The 19,488-nt window shown below is 38.6% G+C and overlaps 1 protein-coding gene across 3 annotated transcripts in view; it reads right to left on the bottom strand.

The window, feature by feature from the left end:
• Positions 1 to 19,488, bottom strand: part of LOC107602377 (ephrin type-A receptor 7-like) — a 161,903-nt gene that overhangs the window by 126,123 nt on the left and 16,292 nt on the right. For all 3 annotated transcript variants that reach the window (XR_001611027.1, XM_016294859.1, XM_016294860.1), the window contains exon 2: positions 675 to 739. Coding sequence is in view for 2 of the 3 variants with exons in the window: in XM_016294859.1 (XP_016150345.1) it covers positions 675 to 739 (65 nt within the window). In the remaining variant the exon portion in view is untranslated. The remainder of the gene's footprint in view (positions 1 to 674; positions 740 to 19,488) is intronic.

The raw sequence follows: 19,488 nt of genomic DNA, 5'->3' as shown, positions 1-19,488 counted from the left end.
CTCTTTACGTTCACTTAAGACATAACTGATTGTATTTATGGGATATTTTGATATAATTCTGTGTGTATTTGTCCATTTGAATGTGTAAGAACACGAGAAAGAGAGCTCAGTCCAGTGTTTGCATATATAAGAGGCGGCTTTTGTGCGTGCGCTTTGTGTGTGTGTGCAGCACAGAAAACAGTGTGCGAGTGCAGAAGTGAGTTCTATTTCGTCTTCTTGCAGTTGAATCTTTTGAAATCACAATAAATGCACATACCGAAATCGAGACGCAGAATCGAAATGTAATTTTATAACAAGTAATTTGATTCCTGACGCATCTGATCTGATTTCCGAAATTGGAATAGCTTTTCGATTCCCAAACCCTCCTACTAAATTTCATTCTTGCATGCAAAAAAACCTGTATGGTGACTATGGGGCTATGTAAAATATTTTTTGCAACTTACTAGGTTTATCATTTGTCATTTTTTCCCGATAATGTCGATAATCGTCTGTTACCTGACTGTTGACATCGACAACGCGATACTTACGAGACATCATCGATATACGATAATATCATATCGCCCAGCCCTACAACGAACTACTGTATATGTTGGGTTTACAGTAGTTCCACTTAACTAAAACCATGGTATAGTCTACATCTATGATGATCTAATAAATAAACATGAAGGTCTTACCCCATTAGAAGGATATGAGGTCCAACCCAGCTCTGCCTGGGACTCCTTAGAATTCAGCAAGACAACTGGATGAAAAAAAACAAAACAAATCAAGAGAGAAACAATATAAGAACTGATAAGGTATCAGAATCATTAAATTGCAATTATATGTTGTGCATTTTCTTTCTCACTGTCAGAACACATAGAGCTGATATAGTGTTTTATAATAATGAACACACAGTCCCAGCGGACGGGCTGTTGATCTGGAGGGTGACTGCATCAGAGGCGCATTAGAGCTCAAATGGGGACTGACAGACCTACAGAGCTGCACTTAGTGAAATGAAGAGCACAGGTCATCAGCTGATAATGTCGAACAGTTTTGCAAAGCACAAGAATCTTGATGGATTTCAGCCAGTGAATACAGTCTGTGATATAATGTGCTGGTTTAACATTTAAACATTAATTTTCTAAAGAGAAAATAAATGTTTTACAATGCAATAGAGCCCAAGAGGCCTGTGAAGCAAATTCATGTTGCCATTTGTCATTTCTGCTGCATTTCTACATTTACAAAGCCCTAATGTGAAACTCTGCTTCTAAACTAAATTAAAATGAACAGTGAACCCTTGAATGTTGTTATTCAGCAATTCGGACAAGTACAGGACTGTGTAAACTAACATAGGCAAGTTGAAACACTTTTAAAAAATGCCCTTGATATAGATAGAGCTTGGGCTCTGAATCAGCACCTTGGACAAGGCTTGTTGCCATGTAGCCTATAATTCAGAACCACAGACAACGCCCAGCACTCACAAACACAGTTTAAGCACCCTGGACAGCTCCACTGCCTCTCTTATTCAACACTCTGCCTAAATCTGTACAAAACAAGATGACTTATAAGGGAAAACATGTCTTTCCATGTCTGCGGGACAACTGCACTACGATTCAAAAGTCTGGGGTCTGCAAGTTTTTATGTTTTTGAATGATGTCTCTTTCAAGAAAAATTCTCACCAAGGCTGCATTTACTTGATCAAACATTTGTTCAGCCAAATTATATAATATATGTGGGTGCACCTATTAGGCAAACATATATTTAAATATTATATGGTATATTATATATTATTTTGAATCCAAACTCTTGAATGGATGTTTGCCTAATTAGTGTAATAAAGGGCCCACACTATGCCACATATCTCTGCCCTCATTTTGCATGGTGGGTTATCAGAAGATGAATTATTCATTATTTATTGCTTCCAAAATGCTTGTTTCTCTTTGCTCTACTCCCTGCTGTAAAACACACAGCCACGTGACACCAGCAAAATGCCACCACTGTACGTCGCTGACGCAGACTCCGTACTCACACATGCGCACGGGCTCTGACATCACAACACTAGTCTGAATGCCACTTCACAACAAGCCAGATGAGCTGCAGAAGGCTCCTTCAGAGTTGTTGTGCATTTCTGCCATGAGAGCACTTATATCTCACAGCATGACTCTGAGCATTTTTTAGCTTTGTAGACTTGTGGTTACTGCCAAGTATTATGAGGGGGGAAAAAATCATGTATATAGTGAGGGGTGAGTATTTTACATTCCCAAGGTTTTCTGTGGTAAACACAGACATAAATTTCAGTTTTCTGACATTACTTCAGTTGGTTGAAGTGGGGTTTTTCCCCCCTCAGAACAGCTGTTGCTCAGTCTCTCTACTTTTAGGGGACAAGATGCCATTTGATTTCTGCTGACACAGGCTCCCTACTGATCTGACCTTCAAGAGACACAGAAAAATAGAAAGAGAGGCTGTGCCAGACTAGGTTATACTGCACAATGCAGTCATTCTTAGAGAACCAAGGCAGTCAGAGAGACACAGTGGGGTCAGACCCAGTAAGAGACAGAAAAACATAAAAATTGTGAAAACAAGGAGGAGGAAACGTTCAACCAAAAATGAACCCCAAACCCATTTGACTTTCTTTTGTTAAACACAAAAGGATAGATTTGAAATGTGCTCTTAATGAAGTCTGTTCTCTAAATGCATGTGCTAGATCTTATTGTGAATGATTTATCCATGCATATGTTTTAATTAAAAAAAATTGAGCTAGTAATTTTTTCAATCATGTCATAACTCGATCTTCCAGTGAAACAGATTTTGATGTATGCCGGACTTCTCTACTCATTTTGTATGCTTAAACCATGCCCTTTTCTTACAATCAACTTCAAGCTCACATTCAGATCTGCCTCCAACTTATCAACAACCGACAGATCCAAGTCTCCGTACTACATATTTTCTCTTTCATTAATCTGTTTCACTCAGATGTACATCACAATATGGAAGAAAATATCATCGTGACTTTAAAGTCACTCTTTTCCATGCAATTACAATTAATAGAGCTTTCAAGCTTCCAAAAAATGCAAAAGCAGCATTAAAGTGTCATAAAACAGGTCATAAAACTCAAGCACTATATTCCAAATCATATGAAGCCATGCAATAGCTCTGGGTTATTTAAGTCATTGTTCACTGGACATGCTTGACAGTCATAGTCCCCATTTACACTCACTATACTAAAAAAGGGCAACTTAGACATTCTGCTAAACATTTAATTTTTTGTTCTACAGAAGAAAGTCAGGCAAACAGGTTTGGAAGCAGAATTATTCCCTCGCCCCCCCCCCCCAAAAAAACAAATTAACCTTTGAAGAAACAAAGACAACATCATAAAGACGACTGCCTGAAGGATGTGCTTATGTCACAAGGGCACTAATCTCCCTGTCAAACCCAACACACTTATGTAAATCCCAGTGAAAGAATGATAATATGAGAACCATAAAATTCAATAGAGGGGATTAGCCACATGTTGTTAAACTCACTTCCATGCAGCAATTGGTGGCTGACTAAATACTTTTTTTCCCCACTGTACATAAAGCACATGCAGGCTCAGAACGCACCAGAGTCCAGAGACCTGTGGAACACTCATCGGCCAAACATATCCCTCTAATAAGCACACAGACACCAACTTAAATGAAGTCTCAATGTGTGTGTGTGTGTGTGTGTGTGTGTGCGCGCTTGTAGCCATTAAAGCCAACTGAATGGCAAAGCGCATTAAGTTGAAGACCCATACAGACCCTTATGACCTCATTAAACTTTCAGCTCTGCCATTGGGGTCTAAAGAGAGCTCGCTTTTCTCTAGGGTTCTATGGAAACGCTCGCACGTTCACGCACAAGCCGCTGAATCATAATAACAGCTGCTTGCCTGGGTTTCCGCACAGTGGGAGGCGTATTCACGAGGACCTCTCAGTCCTTCTCGCTCTTCTTTCTGATCAGCTTGGCATAGTGTCGAAATGGGTCACTGTGGCGAACACACGCTTTTAAAAACACAACCCCCCTCCGAGCCAACACAACACGACATACTTCCCAAAACCGACTTGCTTGGCTCTTACATGATCTTGACATCGGTAGCCTTGGAGGCAGTCACAAAAGGGGAAAGGGGGTTGAGCGGAAGTCGAGGTGCAAGAGATTTTCTGCAGTTGGTCAGTGAGAGGTGGCTTGAGACATGGGCTGTGACCGTGTGGAGTCGGGTTATGGCAGGTCCATGTGCTGATGTAGATGTGAATGACAGCTTCCTATTGATTCAGTCTTCTTAAACACTGAAGCTTGGCTCACTCATAACGTCATCGTCTACCCACCAGAACCTTTGAGTTGTCAGAGTGAAGAGAAATAAGTTAATGTGTTTAACAAGTGATTCAGGGTCATTAAATGGTCATTGAATGCCTTAAGACTTACATGCACAGCTTTGAAAGCTGCTTTGCCTCATGTTCTGTGAAGATGATTTGGAATAAAGCGAGTAATGGCAGATTTTTATGTATGTGAGGAGGGGTAGGAGAAGCATCAGAAGTCGTATGAGAGGCGTATGAATAATCCAAAATTAAATTAGGCCACATCTGACAATAGCGAGTGAATTGAGAAAATGTACCAGTTTTAAATATTTTGTGCCCGTCATGAAACTACATTTTACATAATTTCTTTTCAAATAAAAAAAAAAGTTCGATTTTGGGGTCAGTAGGATATTCGATTTAATTTTTTTTTAAAGTAAATTATTACTTTTATTCTGCAAGGATACATTAGATGAGTCAAGAGTAAAGACTCATCTTACAAAAGATTTCCATTTGAAATAAATGCTTTTTAATCATAGAATCCTGAAAAAGATGCATCACGGTTTCCACAAATTATTAAGCAGCACAACCTGACTTTCACATTGATAATAGTAAGAAATGTTTCTTGACCAAATCTGCATATTAGAACAATTTCTGAAAGATCATGCGACACTGAATACTGGAGTAATGACTTTTGGAAAATTCAGCTTTGCCATTACAGCAATAAATTGCATTTTAAAATATATTCAAATAGATTTTTTTTTTGATTGTATAGGATTTAACAGTTTTACTGTATTTTAAATCAAATAAATGCAGCCTTGGAAAGCATCTTTCAAAAACATTTTTAAAAAAAATCTTACCAACCCCAAACTTTTGAAAAGTAAATAGAGAAAAATTATTGACTGTTGAGAAGCATGCATATATTTTACCATTATATTTAAGCCTTATTTTTTTTATATATATATATATTCTGCAAAATATGCAATTACATTTTGAGTGCCATCCCAAGCATCTCCCAAAATTGCCTATACAGCCAGGTTCATCACAAATCCATAATTCCTCATTTTGAAATAAATGTCACGAATGAAGACAGCAGTCACCAATAAGAGTCAGGCTGAGAGCAGGCAGGTCATGTGACCAACTCCCTGAGTGGAGACTAGAGTGCTGTCAGCCAGAGCATGTGCTTACATAACGATTATGAGATGTGAGCCAAGTCAAAATGATTAGAAAGCATCAAAGAGACAACAGACAGCTCTGACTAATGCACATTAAAAGTGACAGAAGTGTTCTACTAGCAAAAATGTTGTACAACTAGAATTTTACATCTTCTGAAGAAATTTTAAGTTTTGGGTGGATGTTTGGTGGTTGACTAGTACCAATAATAAGAACGCACACATACCTTGAACATCCACAAATTCTGAGAGGCACATACACACACCCACCCTTGTTTCTCGACCCTCTGTCCCACTTAACCTGTGTTGATTGCTGTAGTTTTTAGTCATGGTGAGCCCTCTGTGTTAACCAGAGCTCTTTTCTGAGTGAGAGGACAGTTTTAGTGGAGCTTTCAGACACACCTCAATAATTGAATTTGAAGCCCTATCGTTGTTAGTACCTCCATTTCATCTAGCCAAGTCAAGCAAAAGATTTAAAAGTTTTATTCAGACGAGAGCTGCTTGTTTGTGCGCAAAACAGGATGCTTGTGTCGACTATGCCACAGCAGTTGTAGCTGTAGCCTGTTTGGCATCTCACTCTCTCGCCCTTTGTGTTCCTGTCCATGTTGGTCAGGATTTTCCCCTTATGAAGTCAAGAGGGTTTAATTCAGTTGGGGTTGGCATCAGAACGGTTCATTGTGCTCTTTGAGAATTTGAGATCACTGCAATATGAGGTTATGGAGGAACTTAGTGGACACAAGTAAAATTTGGTTCAAAGGTAATGATAAAGACGAGGGAGTCACCTAAATAATAATAGTTATTTAGTTATAAAGAAATGTAATTTAGTTATTAAATATTATAAATATGAAGAAATGCTAATGCACTTAAATATACACTACTCTTCATAAGTGTGGGGTAAAAATATAACGTTTTGTAATATATATATTTTTGTTTTTGTACTGCAGCCTTGGTGAGCAAAACACTTCTTTCAATGACAATTAAAAACTTATACGGACCCCAAACTTTTAAATAGCAATTTATAACGGCGTTGCAATTTTTAATTAGCATTTACAGTATTTGATAAAATGCTTCCTAATTTTTTTCATGTTCTGTTTCAACCAAGAATTTTCTTGTTGGCGCATTACTAGGAACACCAGGAAAGGAAAGGAGGACAGTGTAAGGGAATAGCTCCTCCCCCATCCCTAATTAGCTCTCTCTCTCTCTCTCTCTCTCTCTCTCTCTCTCTCTCTCTGTCGTTGTTAATAAGCAACAGAGTCAAAAATGTGGAAGGGTGGTTACGTAAATGGAAGAGAGAGAGGGGGGGGGGAGACTTTTTTACCCTCTCTCAATTTAGGAATCCACTTTAGCTCAAATTAGACTCTGATCCTTGCCACATTACCACATCACCTCCCTTTCACGCCCCTGACAGGAGGAGGGCCATTCTTCTCTCCAGCACTCCCACCCGTCTCATTCATTCATTCTCAAAGACGACGACTTCCCCTGCCCTTGTATCTTCTCCTTCTCCTCTAACACACTAAATGTTGGATTACAGAGGTGATATTAAAGATACTACGAGGATGTGGAGTGAATTTTCCTCTGCTGTCCTCACTCTCACACATCCCCACACTCCCACCCATGGCTGTTTACAGTGGGTTGGGCTTATGTTCAGAAAGCTTGATGTCATCAAACTAAAAATCATCACTGATGATCTTGATTGGCAGTCTAAACTTCTTTTTCCTTACACACAGTGACACAAACATACACAAAGATACTACAACTGCTTGTCATTTAAATTTTAGCAGAAACCAAACATGTTGTTAACATATAGAGGTCTGCATTCCAGGATTAAATTCCCGAATTTAACCGGTAGCACTCGGTAACTCTGGTGTAATTTGAATGAGCGGGGGCCCCCATTTTATTTGCGGGGTCTGTGCGCAGCATGTGCATAACGATGCTCAGAGCAGGCTGTACCGGTGGTAAATATACGGCCCTCAGACAGAACAGGCAGGTTGTCGATGAGCAGGATAAGGATGGAGCAAAGTGTGGATGCGCTGTCCTTGAAGGACGTTCAACGCGGTTGTGTTTATATTTTGCTTAGCCTATCATTTTAAATGACAGATGTCATATTTATTTATTTTTCTCTGCGACACTTTTACTACTGTTAACTGAAAAATGTCAAATGAATTTAGTATTTTGACAAGATGAATAAAAATAGCTAATAGGCTATTTTTGTACAACATACATTTTAATTTTTTTCTCTCTGCGACACTTTTTCCTATTGTGTTGTAAATGTTAAATGAATTGTATCCTGACAAGACGAATAAAAATAAGAAATACAATTTTTGTACAACATTTTTATTTTCTCTGACACTTTTTTTCCTACTGTGTTGCATAAAATATTAAACGAATTTTGTGTCTTAAGATAATTCATATAAATTCAAGTCAAAATGAATAAATTCAAGACTCTTGACAAGACGAATAAAATAACACAACTGTGTGCAGACTACACTTTTATTTGTTAGCCAATCTCTCTTTCTTTCAGTAGCGGAAATTTAAATGTGTGATTCTGGAAATGAGATCTAAATTCAGCGGGAACGTTCGGGTCGGGAAGAAAATTATTCTAAGCGGACAGCAGCTGAATAAAGAGTGAATATATAGCGGGAACGGGTGAGTGTGGAACATAACCTTGCTGGAGTGGGCGGGAGCAGGACTAAAAAACAATAGTCCCGCGCAGACCTCTACTTAGATACATCAGTGTATCTGGACAGTAAACTGATAGAATGCATAAAAATATTTTAAGTTAAATGTTGATGTGACATGTTTTGAAAGACATGATACACTTAAAACACTATAAATAGTGTCTTGATTCATAAAATAATTGCTTAACAACCAAAATTTATATTTATTTATTTTTAATGCAAACAAAAAAGAAATCTCTTATGCACACCAATACTGCACTTCTCTAATCTTGATTTGAAAAAATATTTAGCTTTTTTTGAAAATAAATTAATAATTTTATTCAGTAAGGATGCATTAAATTGATCATATGACAATAAAAACTTTTACATTATTACATAAGATTTCCATTTCAAACAAATGCTGTTCTTTTCAACATTCTATTTAAAGAATCCTGACAAAGTCAATCAACACATCTGTTTTCAACATTGATAACAATAAGAAATGCTTCTTGAGCAGAAAATAAGAATGTTAGAATGATTTCTGAAGAATCATGTGATACTATAGACTAGAGTAATACCCATGAAAAATTCAGCTTTGCCATCACTGGAATAAATTGCATTTTAAAATATATTAAAATAGAAACCAGTTCTTTTAAATTGTAATAATGTTTCAAAATATTAATGTTTTTACTGTATCTAATTAATGCAGCCTTGGTGAGCATAAGAGAGACTTCTTTCCAAAACATTTAAAAATCATACTAACCCCAAACATTTGAAAATGTAAAGCGTGTATGTGAAAAAGAAAAATGAGAACAATGCCAAACCAAAATCTTCCAAATCAACACTCAAATCACATCCATCCAACCCCTCTCATCATATCAAATCATCAGTCCAAACTCACTAATTCTACCCACCCCCTCCATCTTTCCATTATTACTATAGACATTGATCACCATCCCATTGATGAATGAAGGCAAGTCAAAGGTGTATGTGTGAGAGAAAGATAGAGATACGGAAAGGTCTGGGGTTGGGAGAGAACGGGGCCCGACTGGTCATCCATCAATACGGCACATCACGGAACCACAGAAATCCATACTCTCGACAGCTGATCAATCAATAGGCAGCACAACCGGGCAGCTTGTAAAATAATACAGCCAGGCGAGTCGATAAGTTAAAATGACAGGTCTGTGCCTGTTAAACTGCAGAAAGATGGAGGGATGAATGGATGGCAGGAGGAAGAGAAAGCTTGTCCTCACCGACTTAGTGAATAGATGACGGGGAAATATATAAGTCGCAATGACATCTGTGCTGCAGGGATCCTTTAAGCTCTGATCTGGGAACAGACTCTCTACTTACTGTAATATAATACAAAATAAAAACACAAATAAAACAAATCTAAAAATATACCAGAAATTTCAAGCAACATCATTAAAAGTGTAAATCCAACGTCTCACAATAGATGCCACTTATTCTTTCTCTTCTTCCATCTAAAGTCGAGGCTTTTCATTATCATTTGTCTCTTCCTTTAAAAATGTAATTCAGTCAATAGTACAAGACCATTGTACTTGTTTTTAGTTATCGGTTTGTTTTTATATGTTATTGTTTATAATTGTGTTATTTGTAACTTTATGATGTTTTTTTATTGTATTGTATCTGCTTTTTATGCTGCCTCTTGGCCAGCTCGTCATTGTAAATGAGAAATGGTTCTCAACTGACTTACCTGGTTAAATAAAGGTTAATAAATAAATAATTTGTACAACTGTCAGATCTCATCGCTCAGCTGTCTCATATGGTCTCGATTCATTTATTCCATGATTGTTTATTTACTTATCTGTGAAGTAGATAATTTGTGCATATTAATCCACAAATGCCTTGTTTCCAAAAAAAAAGGGGGGGGGGGGGGGGGGGGGGGGGGTCCCAATAATTATGCAAATCAGGTGCAGAACGGCTCCCATCAGCTTGTTTGGATTTAATTAAATGGCCCTTATTGCTTCTTTCCACAGGCCTGTTGATCTAGCCACGGTCCCCGCGTTTATAGTGAGACCATTAAAAAGACAAGTCTTATTCTGGATTGTGGCCTCTGTGCACTCTGTGTTTTCTTATAAATGTAAGAACAGACGGAATCACCATGGAGTGAATCACACCTCCGCATGACTAAAACCCTCCTTGTGTATGACTAAACATTTGTCAGTTTAGTCATACATAACCTATCAAAAACTTGGGTGCTGAAGCCAAAATATCAAATGACAATATTGTTACTCGCATGTGGCTAATACATGTTTGGGATTCTTACAGTAAATCAGCACAAGAGTTTATTGTCTAGGTGTAGAGTGGAATATCTGCTACAACATACATGCTGAATACTGCATAATTTTTTTCCAAAATTACCATGTGAAAGAGTGCAAGTTATGATACAATAGCAATTCGACAGCAAATGCTTGATTAAAATGACTTAAATAACTTAAAATGATTTAAAAAGGACATGTGCATACAGTATGAATATAGCAAGTAGCATTTCTGTCAAGATTCTGAAGATGGACTGGACACTATGGGAGAGGATTTGCGAATGGCTGATGCTGGCAGGTAACATGACAATGACAACTTGACAAATGTAGTACATCTGGATTTCATTTCTACTGCACATTCATAATACATACATTCATACTATATAGAACATACTTTTTCGCAAAGTACTTATCTGAAAGTAGTATGCAAATTTGGACGCAGCCTTTGAGAAACTCAGCATGTAAGTGCTGATGAATCTTCATGCTAATCAAATCCAAAGAGCCATTTAACCAAAGCTTGCCCTCAAAATGCCTGTTTGATTTTTTTAGCCTCTATCAGGACAAAGGTCATTGAATTTCCCAGATGTGTTGTATTGACCCTTGCCTTTGGCAAAGAAAAGGTCATCATTGGAAGACCTTGCATCAATTTCAAGCTCATTGAACCAAGTGCTTGCAATCAAAACCACCTGAGACACATAGGCTATGGAATGTACAAACGTGTGCAGAACACTGCAAAAGTCCATTGTGGTTCATCACTAGCTTTTTGACCAATAATGTTCCATAAATGGTTTTCCTACCAACGAGTGTATTTTCCTGTGGTGAGAAAATGATCTGCCAAACTTGTTTACCTTAAAGGAAACATTAATCAATGATGGCATAGGTAATATGATCTAAGATACCCTTTCAATGCTCAATGCTGTTAAAAGACTATGCTTTTGATTAGTGATTTAGCCACAGAGAGGGTAATGCGGCATTTCCATCTTCTTATTTAGTGTGGAGGAATGGAAAGATTGCACACATTTAAATTTTGGGTTGTAAGGAAAGAGAAGGCGAAACCATTTAGGAGGCTGAAATGAAAAATGTGAGAGGCATCACATAAAGTTAAAAGGTCCTAACCCTGGTTCCTGTGGCACCCCAATATCTACCAGCCCACACATCCTCTGAAGAGGCCCATCCATTAATGGACATATCTCAGGGAGTTTAATCAAAGCACAGGGAGAGGGTCTCTCTCTCCATTTCTCTACTGCCAATCATTTAGAAGCCCTCTTACAACTGGTGCCCTAAGAATGTGGAGCTGAATAAATAGAATGAAAGTCAAGAGGAGAGGGAAGAATGACACAGAGTACAGGTGATACTGCAGACTGGGGAGAGAGAAAGAGCAGAATAAGAGAAATTACGTAACTACATAAACTAAGCCATACGTAAGGTGGACTCTGCAACTACCTTCCCTGTTGACAGTTTTTCCTCAAAGGCTAAAACAAATACAGTTTTCTAGAACCTTGAAACTACACGGCAATCTGTACTACAAACCACAAAAATTTCATCACATCAGTCCCAAACATTTTCTCTTCCATCAAAGCTGAAAAAAAACTTGTTAATACATAACTAATTAATACATGTACGAAATAAAAAATGATAGTGCAAACTGTCTAACAGCTAATGCTCTTTAATTAAAGCACGTGAAAATAAAAGAGTAATAGGCTGTTGGACAAATAATCAATTAGCCATCTTTTACTTGTCCTTATATTTGACTGAATTGTGAACAATTTTGCTACTCAAACTACATGATAAAGTACACCAAAACATTGACAAAATTCACTTTTAGTAAGTATATGCATTTAAAATTTGCAGTCTTCAATATGTACTGCCAAAACCATTTCACTAGGAAATACACTTATCAAGTAATTTCATGGCTATGATAACTTTAGATAACTATATTAAGACAGTGTAAAAATAAAACACTTACAAATAATTTTCGTTAACTGAAATAAAATACAAGTATTAGATGAGAAGCACATAACAAAATCATAAAACTTAAACTAAAATGAAAACTAAAAATCTAAAAATATGCTTTTTATTAATAATTATAAATATTAATAAATACTATAATAGTATATAAATAATACTAAAATAACACTGTATTAGCGTTCAAAATGGTTGAACCTGTGCTTCATGTAGACACTGAGTGTCTTCTGAATGTAAAAATGTTAAGAAAAAAAATCTGTGCTCTGAATGAGAGTCTGTTTTGAGAACTGAAATAATGATTTGAGATTTTGGGCCAACAGAATCATATTCTGTGTGTTAGCAATCAAGGAAAACATCATGTTAAATTTGTTGGTGTGAGTGGGTGTACGTGTGTGAGGCAGCGTGAGTAATAAAAAAAGATATTCTGCTGAACTGCGGTCCAAGAGTCCTGGTTCATATCACATCGCTAATGAAATCTGTGTATGGAAAGGAAAAGAAAGATACAGACTGTGAGTGAAAAAAAGATACTGGGAGGCTCATCTACATTCACCCTGAACAGACAGATTTAAATTTAAGGTTTGTAGTGCCTCTATAACAAAAAAAAAAAGGAAAACGGAAAAACACTAGGCAATTTTCAGAAGACACCATAAATGCAAACATGCACGTAAACACACTCACATAGGGGTGATTGAATGCAAATTAAAATGCAAATGCTCCACTGCTAGTTTTCAAGCAGCCTGGTCCGCAGATGGGAAGCATTTGAACACGACAGCCCAGACAAGTTTGGAATGTCAAAAAGTGGCATCGCACTACGCAGAGTTTTCACACGCGCATGTCCAGACCTAAAACAGGAGAAAGTCCACTTGGCCAAGCCTGTAACCGCTCAATTGCTCAAAAAAAAAAAAAAACACGGCATTCTCAAATCTCCAGTCTCTCACACAAAGTTTAATCAACCTGGAATAAAACTTTCTACTAAGAAGACTCCAGAAATCACTAGAAATGGGACGGCCAACTTGGGACATGCTAATGTAACAGACTCTGGTGCTGAGTTAGCAATACTACTGATAGACTGCCAGCTTGAATATACACACACAGCCTTAGACTCTTAGGGCAAGAAAGAAGTAGTGTTTTAAATCGCTGCTTTTTGTGACTTCTGCACTATTTAACAGTATTTTCAACGCTAAGCTTGCACAACCCACAGAACAGCCCTGAATTTTTCATCACATCTGCACTCTCCCGGGCAGGACCAGCTAACAGAGTGACATGTGCATGTACGATCAGAAGACTGTGTAAATTAAACTAAAAGCACATTTAAAGTCATATGTACATACTGTAAGCACATCACTAAGTGTGGAATTACATAATAGCACTGGAATTTCGGAAGAAAATGCAAGTCATGCCTGAGCAAAAGTCGCCGTTAGTGTGTTGTTGAAAAGTTGCTTAGGTGTTTGCAGTGGTTTATAGCACATTGCAAAAAAAGTTGATAGAGTGATCTGGGTGGTATTTGGTTGGATAGTGAAAAATCAATCCCACTGGTATTTTTCAAGCTGCAAGACATGAGGAATTATTCATGCCAGTGCAGGACATGTTATACGGGAAAAAAATTATGTTTAGCCTAGTTCAAGGAAAAAATGAACAATCACAAAAGTGATGCTTACTTTAACAAATATCACTAATTATTCTCAACATATTTTCTTCGCATAGGGATTCCCTGCAGGGATTTCTGAGTAATGTAACAACATGCTGTTGTTGTAATAATACACATCTGCTCTGCTTGTATGGTTTGTTTTAGTTGTATTGGAGGATTTGGAGGACTCAGCTCTGAAGTATTTGTTGAACTTTGATTCAGCACTAGGAATGTGATCTGACTTTGATTCAGTAGAATGATGAAACGACTCTCAAATACTGAACTTTAAACCGAGACACTACATTCTGGGAAGTGGAAAACACACCTACCATTACAAAATTGACCTAACAGAAACTACGCCCATCAATAAGTCCCACAATCTCTCTATTGTTTGTTTATTTCTTTCTTATTGCCAATCGAGCATCTATGGCTATATTCATGGCGAGAACCAGTTAATCCATACACAAGTCGATCCATACACAAGTCTTGTCTACACACACACATCCGGGGACAATTTAGAATGTTCAGTTAAAGGTGCAGTTGGAGATCTTGGAAAATGCTAACTTTAGCCTGATAGAACTGAAAGCGAACGTCCCACCCTCCCTGCAATCGCCATCCAAAGCCACACCCCCAGAACGCATATACGCTCACAGACCAAAATATGAGAGACAACATAGGCTACATCAGCGGCTCCCAATTCCAGCCCATGTTCCAAAGTGAAGTAAACTTCGATGGATTTCCCCTGCTCAGGGAGTAGGGAGCAATGAACACGGTGTAGGGATCATATCGATCGGAACAGTCCATGCACGTAGCTCACTTCTAACGAGCTGGTTATCTGGATCGGGTGTGTTAGCTAAGCGAGACATGCAAAATATGCATTTTGGTGCGAGGACTGGAATTGGTGTCATCATGTGTCATTCACCAGTGAGAAAACATTAAAAGTACTACAATACCAGGAAGGAAGATCGGTTGTTGATGTTTGTCTGCCATTCTCGCTCTGTCTGCACAGCATGCGTGAATGCGCTGATGACGTATCCTGTCTGCGCGAACCAGGTGTGCAGAGATATGCTAATACATAAGTTGACAGGCAGGTAGGAAAGCCAATTAAAACGCTCAAACCGAGCGTTTTGATTGGATGAACATTTCTTGGTTCTAAGCCTTCCACAGAATATATAAATAAATTTAGACCACTTAACTTAATGGGATTGGGATGTGAAGAGACTTTCAACCAGCATAACAAAAAATGTTTCTGAAGACAATCACCTACTGCACCTTTAACCTAACCTGCATGTCTTTGGGCAGAAACTGGAGCACCCAGAGTAAACCCACGCAGACACAGGGAGAACATGCAAACTTCACACAGAAAGGCCTCCTCTCCTTGCCAGGGTTCGAACCGGGGACCTTCTTACTGTGAGACAGAAGAGCTAACCACCGCCCCCATCAACTGTGCTACCTGTGAGGAAGTATACATGTATACACACACTAGAGTTCAACAGTTTGAGGTCAGTAAGTTTTTTTTTTTTAAAGAAATGAATACTTTTTGTGTGTTAGCAATCAAGGAAAACATCATGTTAAATTTGTTAGTGTGAGTGGGTGTACGTGTATGAGGCAGCATGAGAAATAAAAAATAAAAAATAAATTCTGCTGAACTGCTGTCCAAGAGTTTTGGTTATTATCACATCGCTAATGAAATCGGTGTATGGAAAGGAAAAGAAAGATACAGACTGCAAGTGAAAAAAGATAGTGGGAGGCTCATCTACAGTACATTCACCCTGAATGGCAGATTGAAATTTAAGGTTCGTAGTGCCTCTATAATGAAAAAGAAGGAAAACGGAAAAACACTAGGCAATTTTCAGAAGACACCATAAATGCAAACATGCACGTAAACACACTCACATAGGGGTGATTGAATGCAAATTAAAATGCAAATGCTCCACTGCTAGTTTTCAAGCAGCCTGGTCCGCAGATGGGAAGCATTTGAACACGACAGCCCAGACAAGTTTGGAATGTCAAAAAGTGGCATCGCACTACGCAGAGTTTTCACACGCGCATGTCCAGACCTAAAACAGGAGAAAGTCCACTTGGCCAAGCCTGTAACCGCTCAATTGCTCAAAAAAAAAAAAAAACACGGCATTCTCAAATCTCCAGTCTCTCACACAAAGTTTAATCAACCTGGAATAAAACTTTCTACTAAGAAGACTCCAGAAATCACTAGAAATGGGACGGCCAACTTGGGACATGCTAATGTAACAGACTCTGGTGCTGAGTTAGCAATACTACTGATAGACTGCCAGCTTGAATATACACACACAGCCTTAGACTCTTAGGGCAAGAAAGAAGTAGTGTTTTAAATCGCTGCTTTTTGTGACTTCTGCACTATTTAACAGTATTTTCAACGCTAAGCTTGCACAACCCACAGAACAGCCCTGAATTTTTCATCACATCTGCACTCTCCCGGGCAGGACCAGCTAACAGAGTGACATGTGCATGTACGATCAGAAGACTGTGTAAATTAAACTAAAAGCACATTTAAAGTCATATGTACATACTGTAAGCACATCACTAAGTGTGGAATTACATAATAGCACTGGAATTTCGGAAGAAAATGCAAGTCATGCCTGAGCAAAAGTCGCCGTTAGTGTGTTGTTGAAAAGTTGCTTAGGTGTTTGCAGTGGTTTATAGCACATTGCAAAAAAAGTTGATAGAGTGATCTGGGTGGTATTTGGTTGGATAGTGAAAAATCAATCCCACTGGTATTTTTCAAGCTGCAAGACATGAGGAATTATTCATGCCAGTGCAGGACATGTTATACGGGAAAAAAATTATGTTTAGCCTAGTTCAAGGAAAAAATGAACAATCACAAAAGTGATGCTTACTTTAACAAATATCACTAATTATTCTCAACATATTTTCTTCGCATAGGGATTCCCTGCAGGGATTTCTGAGTAATGTAACAACATGCTGTTGTTGTAATAATACACATCTGCTCTGCTTGTATGGTTTGTTTTAGTTGTATTGGAGGATTTGGAGGACTCAGCTCTGAAGTATTTGTTGAACTTTGATTCAGCACTAGGAATGTGATCTGACTTTGATTCAGTAGAATGATGAAACGACTCTCAAATACTGAACTTTAAACCGAGACACTACATTCTGGGAAGTGGAAAACACACCTACCATTACAAAATTGACCTAACAGAAACTACGCCCATCAATAAGTCCCACAATCTCTCTATTGTTTGTTTATTTCTTTCTTATTGCCAATCGAGCATCTATGGCTATATTCATGGCGAGAACCAGTTAATCCATACACAAGTCGATCCATACACAAGTCTTGTCTACACACACACATCCGGGGACAATTTAGAATGTTCAGTTAAAGGTGCAGTTGGAGATCTTGGAAAATGCTAACTTTAGCCTGATAGAACTGAAAGCGAACGTCCCACCCTCCCTGCAATCGCCATCCAAAGCCACACCCCCAGAACGCATATACGCTCACAGACCAAAATATGAGAGACAACATAGGCTACATCAGCGGCTCCCAATTCCAGCCCATGTTCCAAAGTGAAGTAAACTTCGATGGATTTCCCCTGCTCAGGGAGTAGGGAGCAATGAACACGGTGTAGGGATCATATCGATCGGAACAGTCCATGCACGTAGCTCACTTCTAACGAGCTGGTTATCTGGATCGGGTGTGTTAGCTAAGCGAGACATGCAAAATATGCATTTTGGTGCGAGGACTGGAATTGGTGTCATCATGTGTCATTCACCAGTGAGAAAACATTAAAAGTACTACAATACCAGGAAGGAAGATCGGTTGTTGATGTTTGTCTGCCATTCTCGCTCTGTCTGCACAGCATGCGTGAATGCGCTGATGACGTATCCTGTCTGCGCGAACCAGGTGTGCAGAGATATGCTAATACATAAGTTGACAGGCAGGTAGGAAAGCCAATTAAAACGCTCAAACCGAGCGTTTTGATTGGATGAACATTTCTTGGTTCTAAGCCTTCCACAGAATATATAAATAAATTTAGACCACTTAACTTAATGGGACAGCATGCGTGAATGCGCTGATGACGTATCCTGTCTGCGCGAACCAGGTGTGCAGAGATATGCTAATACATAAGTTGACAGGCAGGTAGGAAAGCCAATTAAAACGCTCAAACCGAGCGTTTTGATTGGATGAACATTTCTTGGTTCTAAGCCTTCCACAGAATATATAAATAAATTTAGACCACTTAACTTAATGGGATTGGGATGTGAAGAGACTTTCAACCAGCATAACAAAAAATGTTTCTGAAGACAATCACCTACTGCACCTTTAACCTAACCTGCATGTCTTTGGGCAGAAACTGGAGCACCCAGAGTAAACCCACGCAGACACAGGGAGAACATGCAAACTTCACACAGAAAGGCCTCCTCTCCTTGCCAGGGTTCGAACCGGGGACCTTCTTACTGTGAGACAGAAGAGCTAACCACCGCCCCCATCAACTGTGCTACCTGTGAGGAAGTATACATGTATACACACACTAGAGTTCAACAGTTTGAGGTCAGTAAGTTTTTTTTTTTTAAAGAAATGAATACTTTTATTCAGCAAGGGAGCATTAAATTAATCAAAAATGGCAGTGAAGACTTATACAATGTTACAAAAGATTTCTATTTCAAATAAATGCTGAATAATAAGATAAGAATTGTTTCTTGAGCAACAAATCAAAATTTTAAAAGATTTCTGAAGGATCATGTGACACTGAAGACTGGAGCATTTGTGCTCTCTCTTTCAGTTTGATTATGGCACAATAGGATGCCATACTGGAACGTCAATAGTTCTCAACGTCAAACTTAAAAAAAAACTTGTAGTTATAAACTTTGGTATAGCTGAGTCATACTTGAGAGAGAGAGAGCATGACAGTGAAAGAGTTTGTGGTAATGAATGGAAAGCAACAGAAGTACTGGTGTCATCAACCACCACACAATGACACAAGGCCACCATAACATCAGTCATTCACTGACGTCCACACAACTGGATGAGCTGCATTCTGGGTCAGAAACAGTCTTAGGTACATGGGCAGAAAAAACAAAGAGCCAAACACACACACACATTCCCTGCCAGGTGAATCCTATTTTTCTCATTTAAATTGTCCTTGAGCTGACCTTCAAGGAGTGCTAAAGTAATCTACAATTACCTCAGAGACAAGGAGAAATAAAGGGTGACGCTATCGCACACACACAGCCATTAACTTGAGTCTGTCTGTCTGTCTGTCTGTCTGTCTGTCTGTGTGTGTGTGTGTGTGTGTGTGTGTGTGTGTGTGTGTGTGTGTCTGTGTCTGTGTCTGTGTGTGTGTGTGTGTGTGTGTGTGTGTGTGTAAGGACAGGCTTGTAGAGTGGATAGAGAGGAGGAACTGCCACTTCCTGAGAGCCTCCCCATCTGGCCCTGAAAGAGAGGACCACACCACCTCACCAACTGACCATCTGACCACACATTACATCACCATGCACTAC

Source organism: Sinocyclocheilus grahami, unplaced genomic scaffold (assembly GCF_001515645.1).
Source record: "Sinocyclocheilus grahami isolate Dianchi unplaced genomic scaffold, SAMN03320097.WGS_v1.1 scaffold325.1, whole genome shotgun sequence".
Lineage (NCBI taxonomy): Eukaryota > Metazoa > Chordata > Actinopteri > Cypriniformes > Cyprinidae > Sinocyclocheilus > Sinocyclocheilus grahami.
This window is presented reverse-complemented; position numbering and strand designations above follow the sequence as displayed.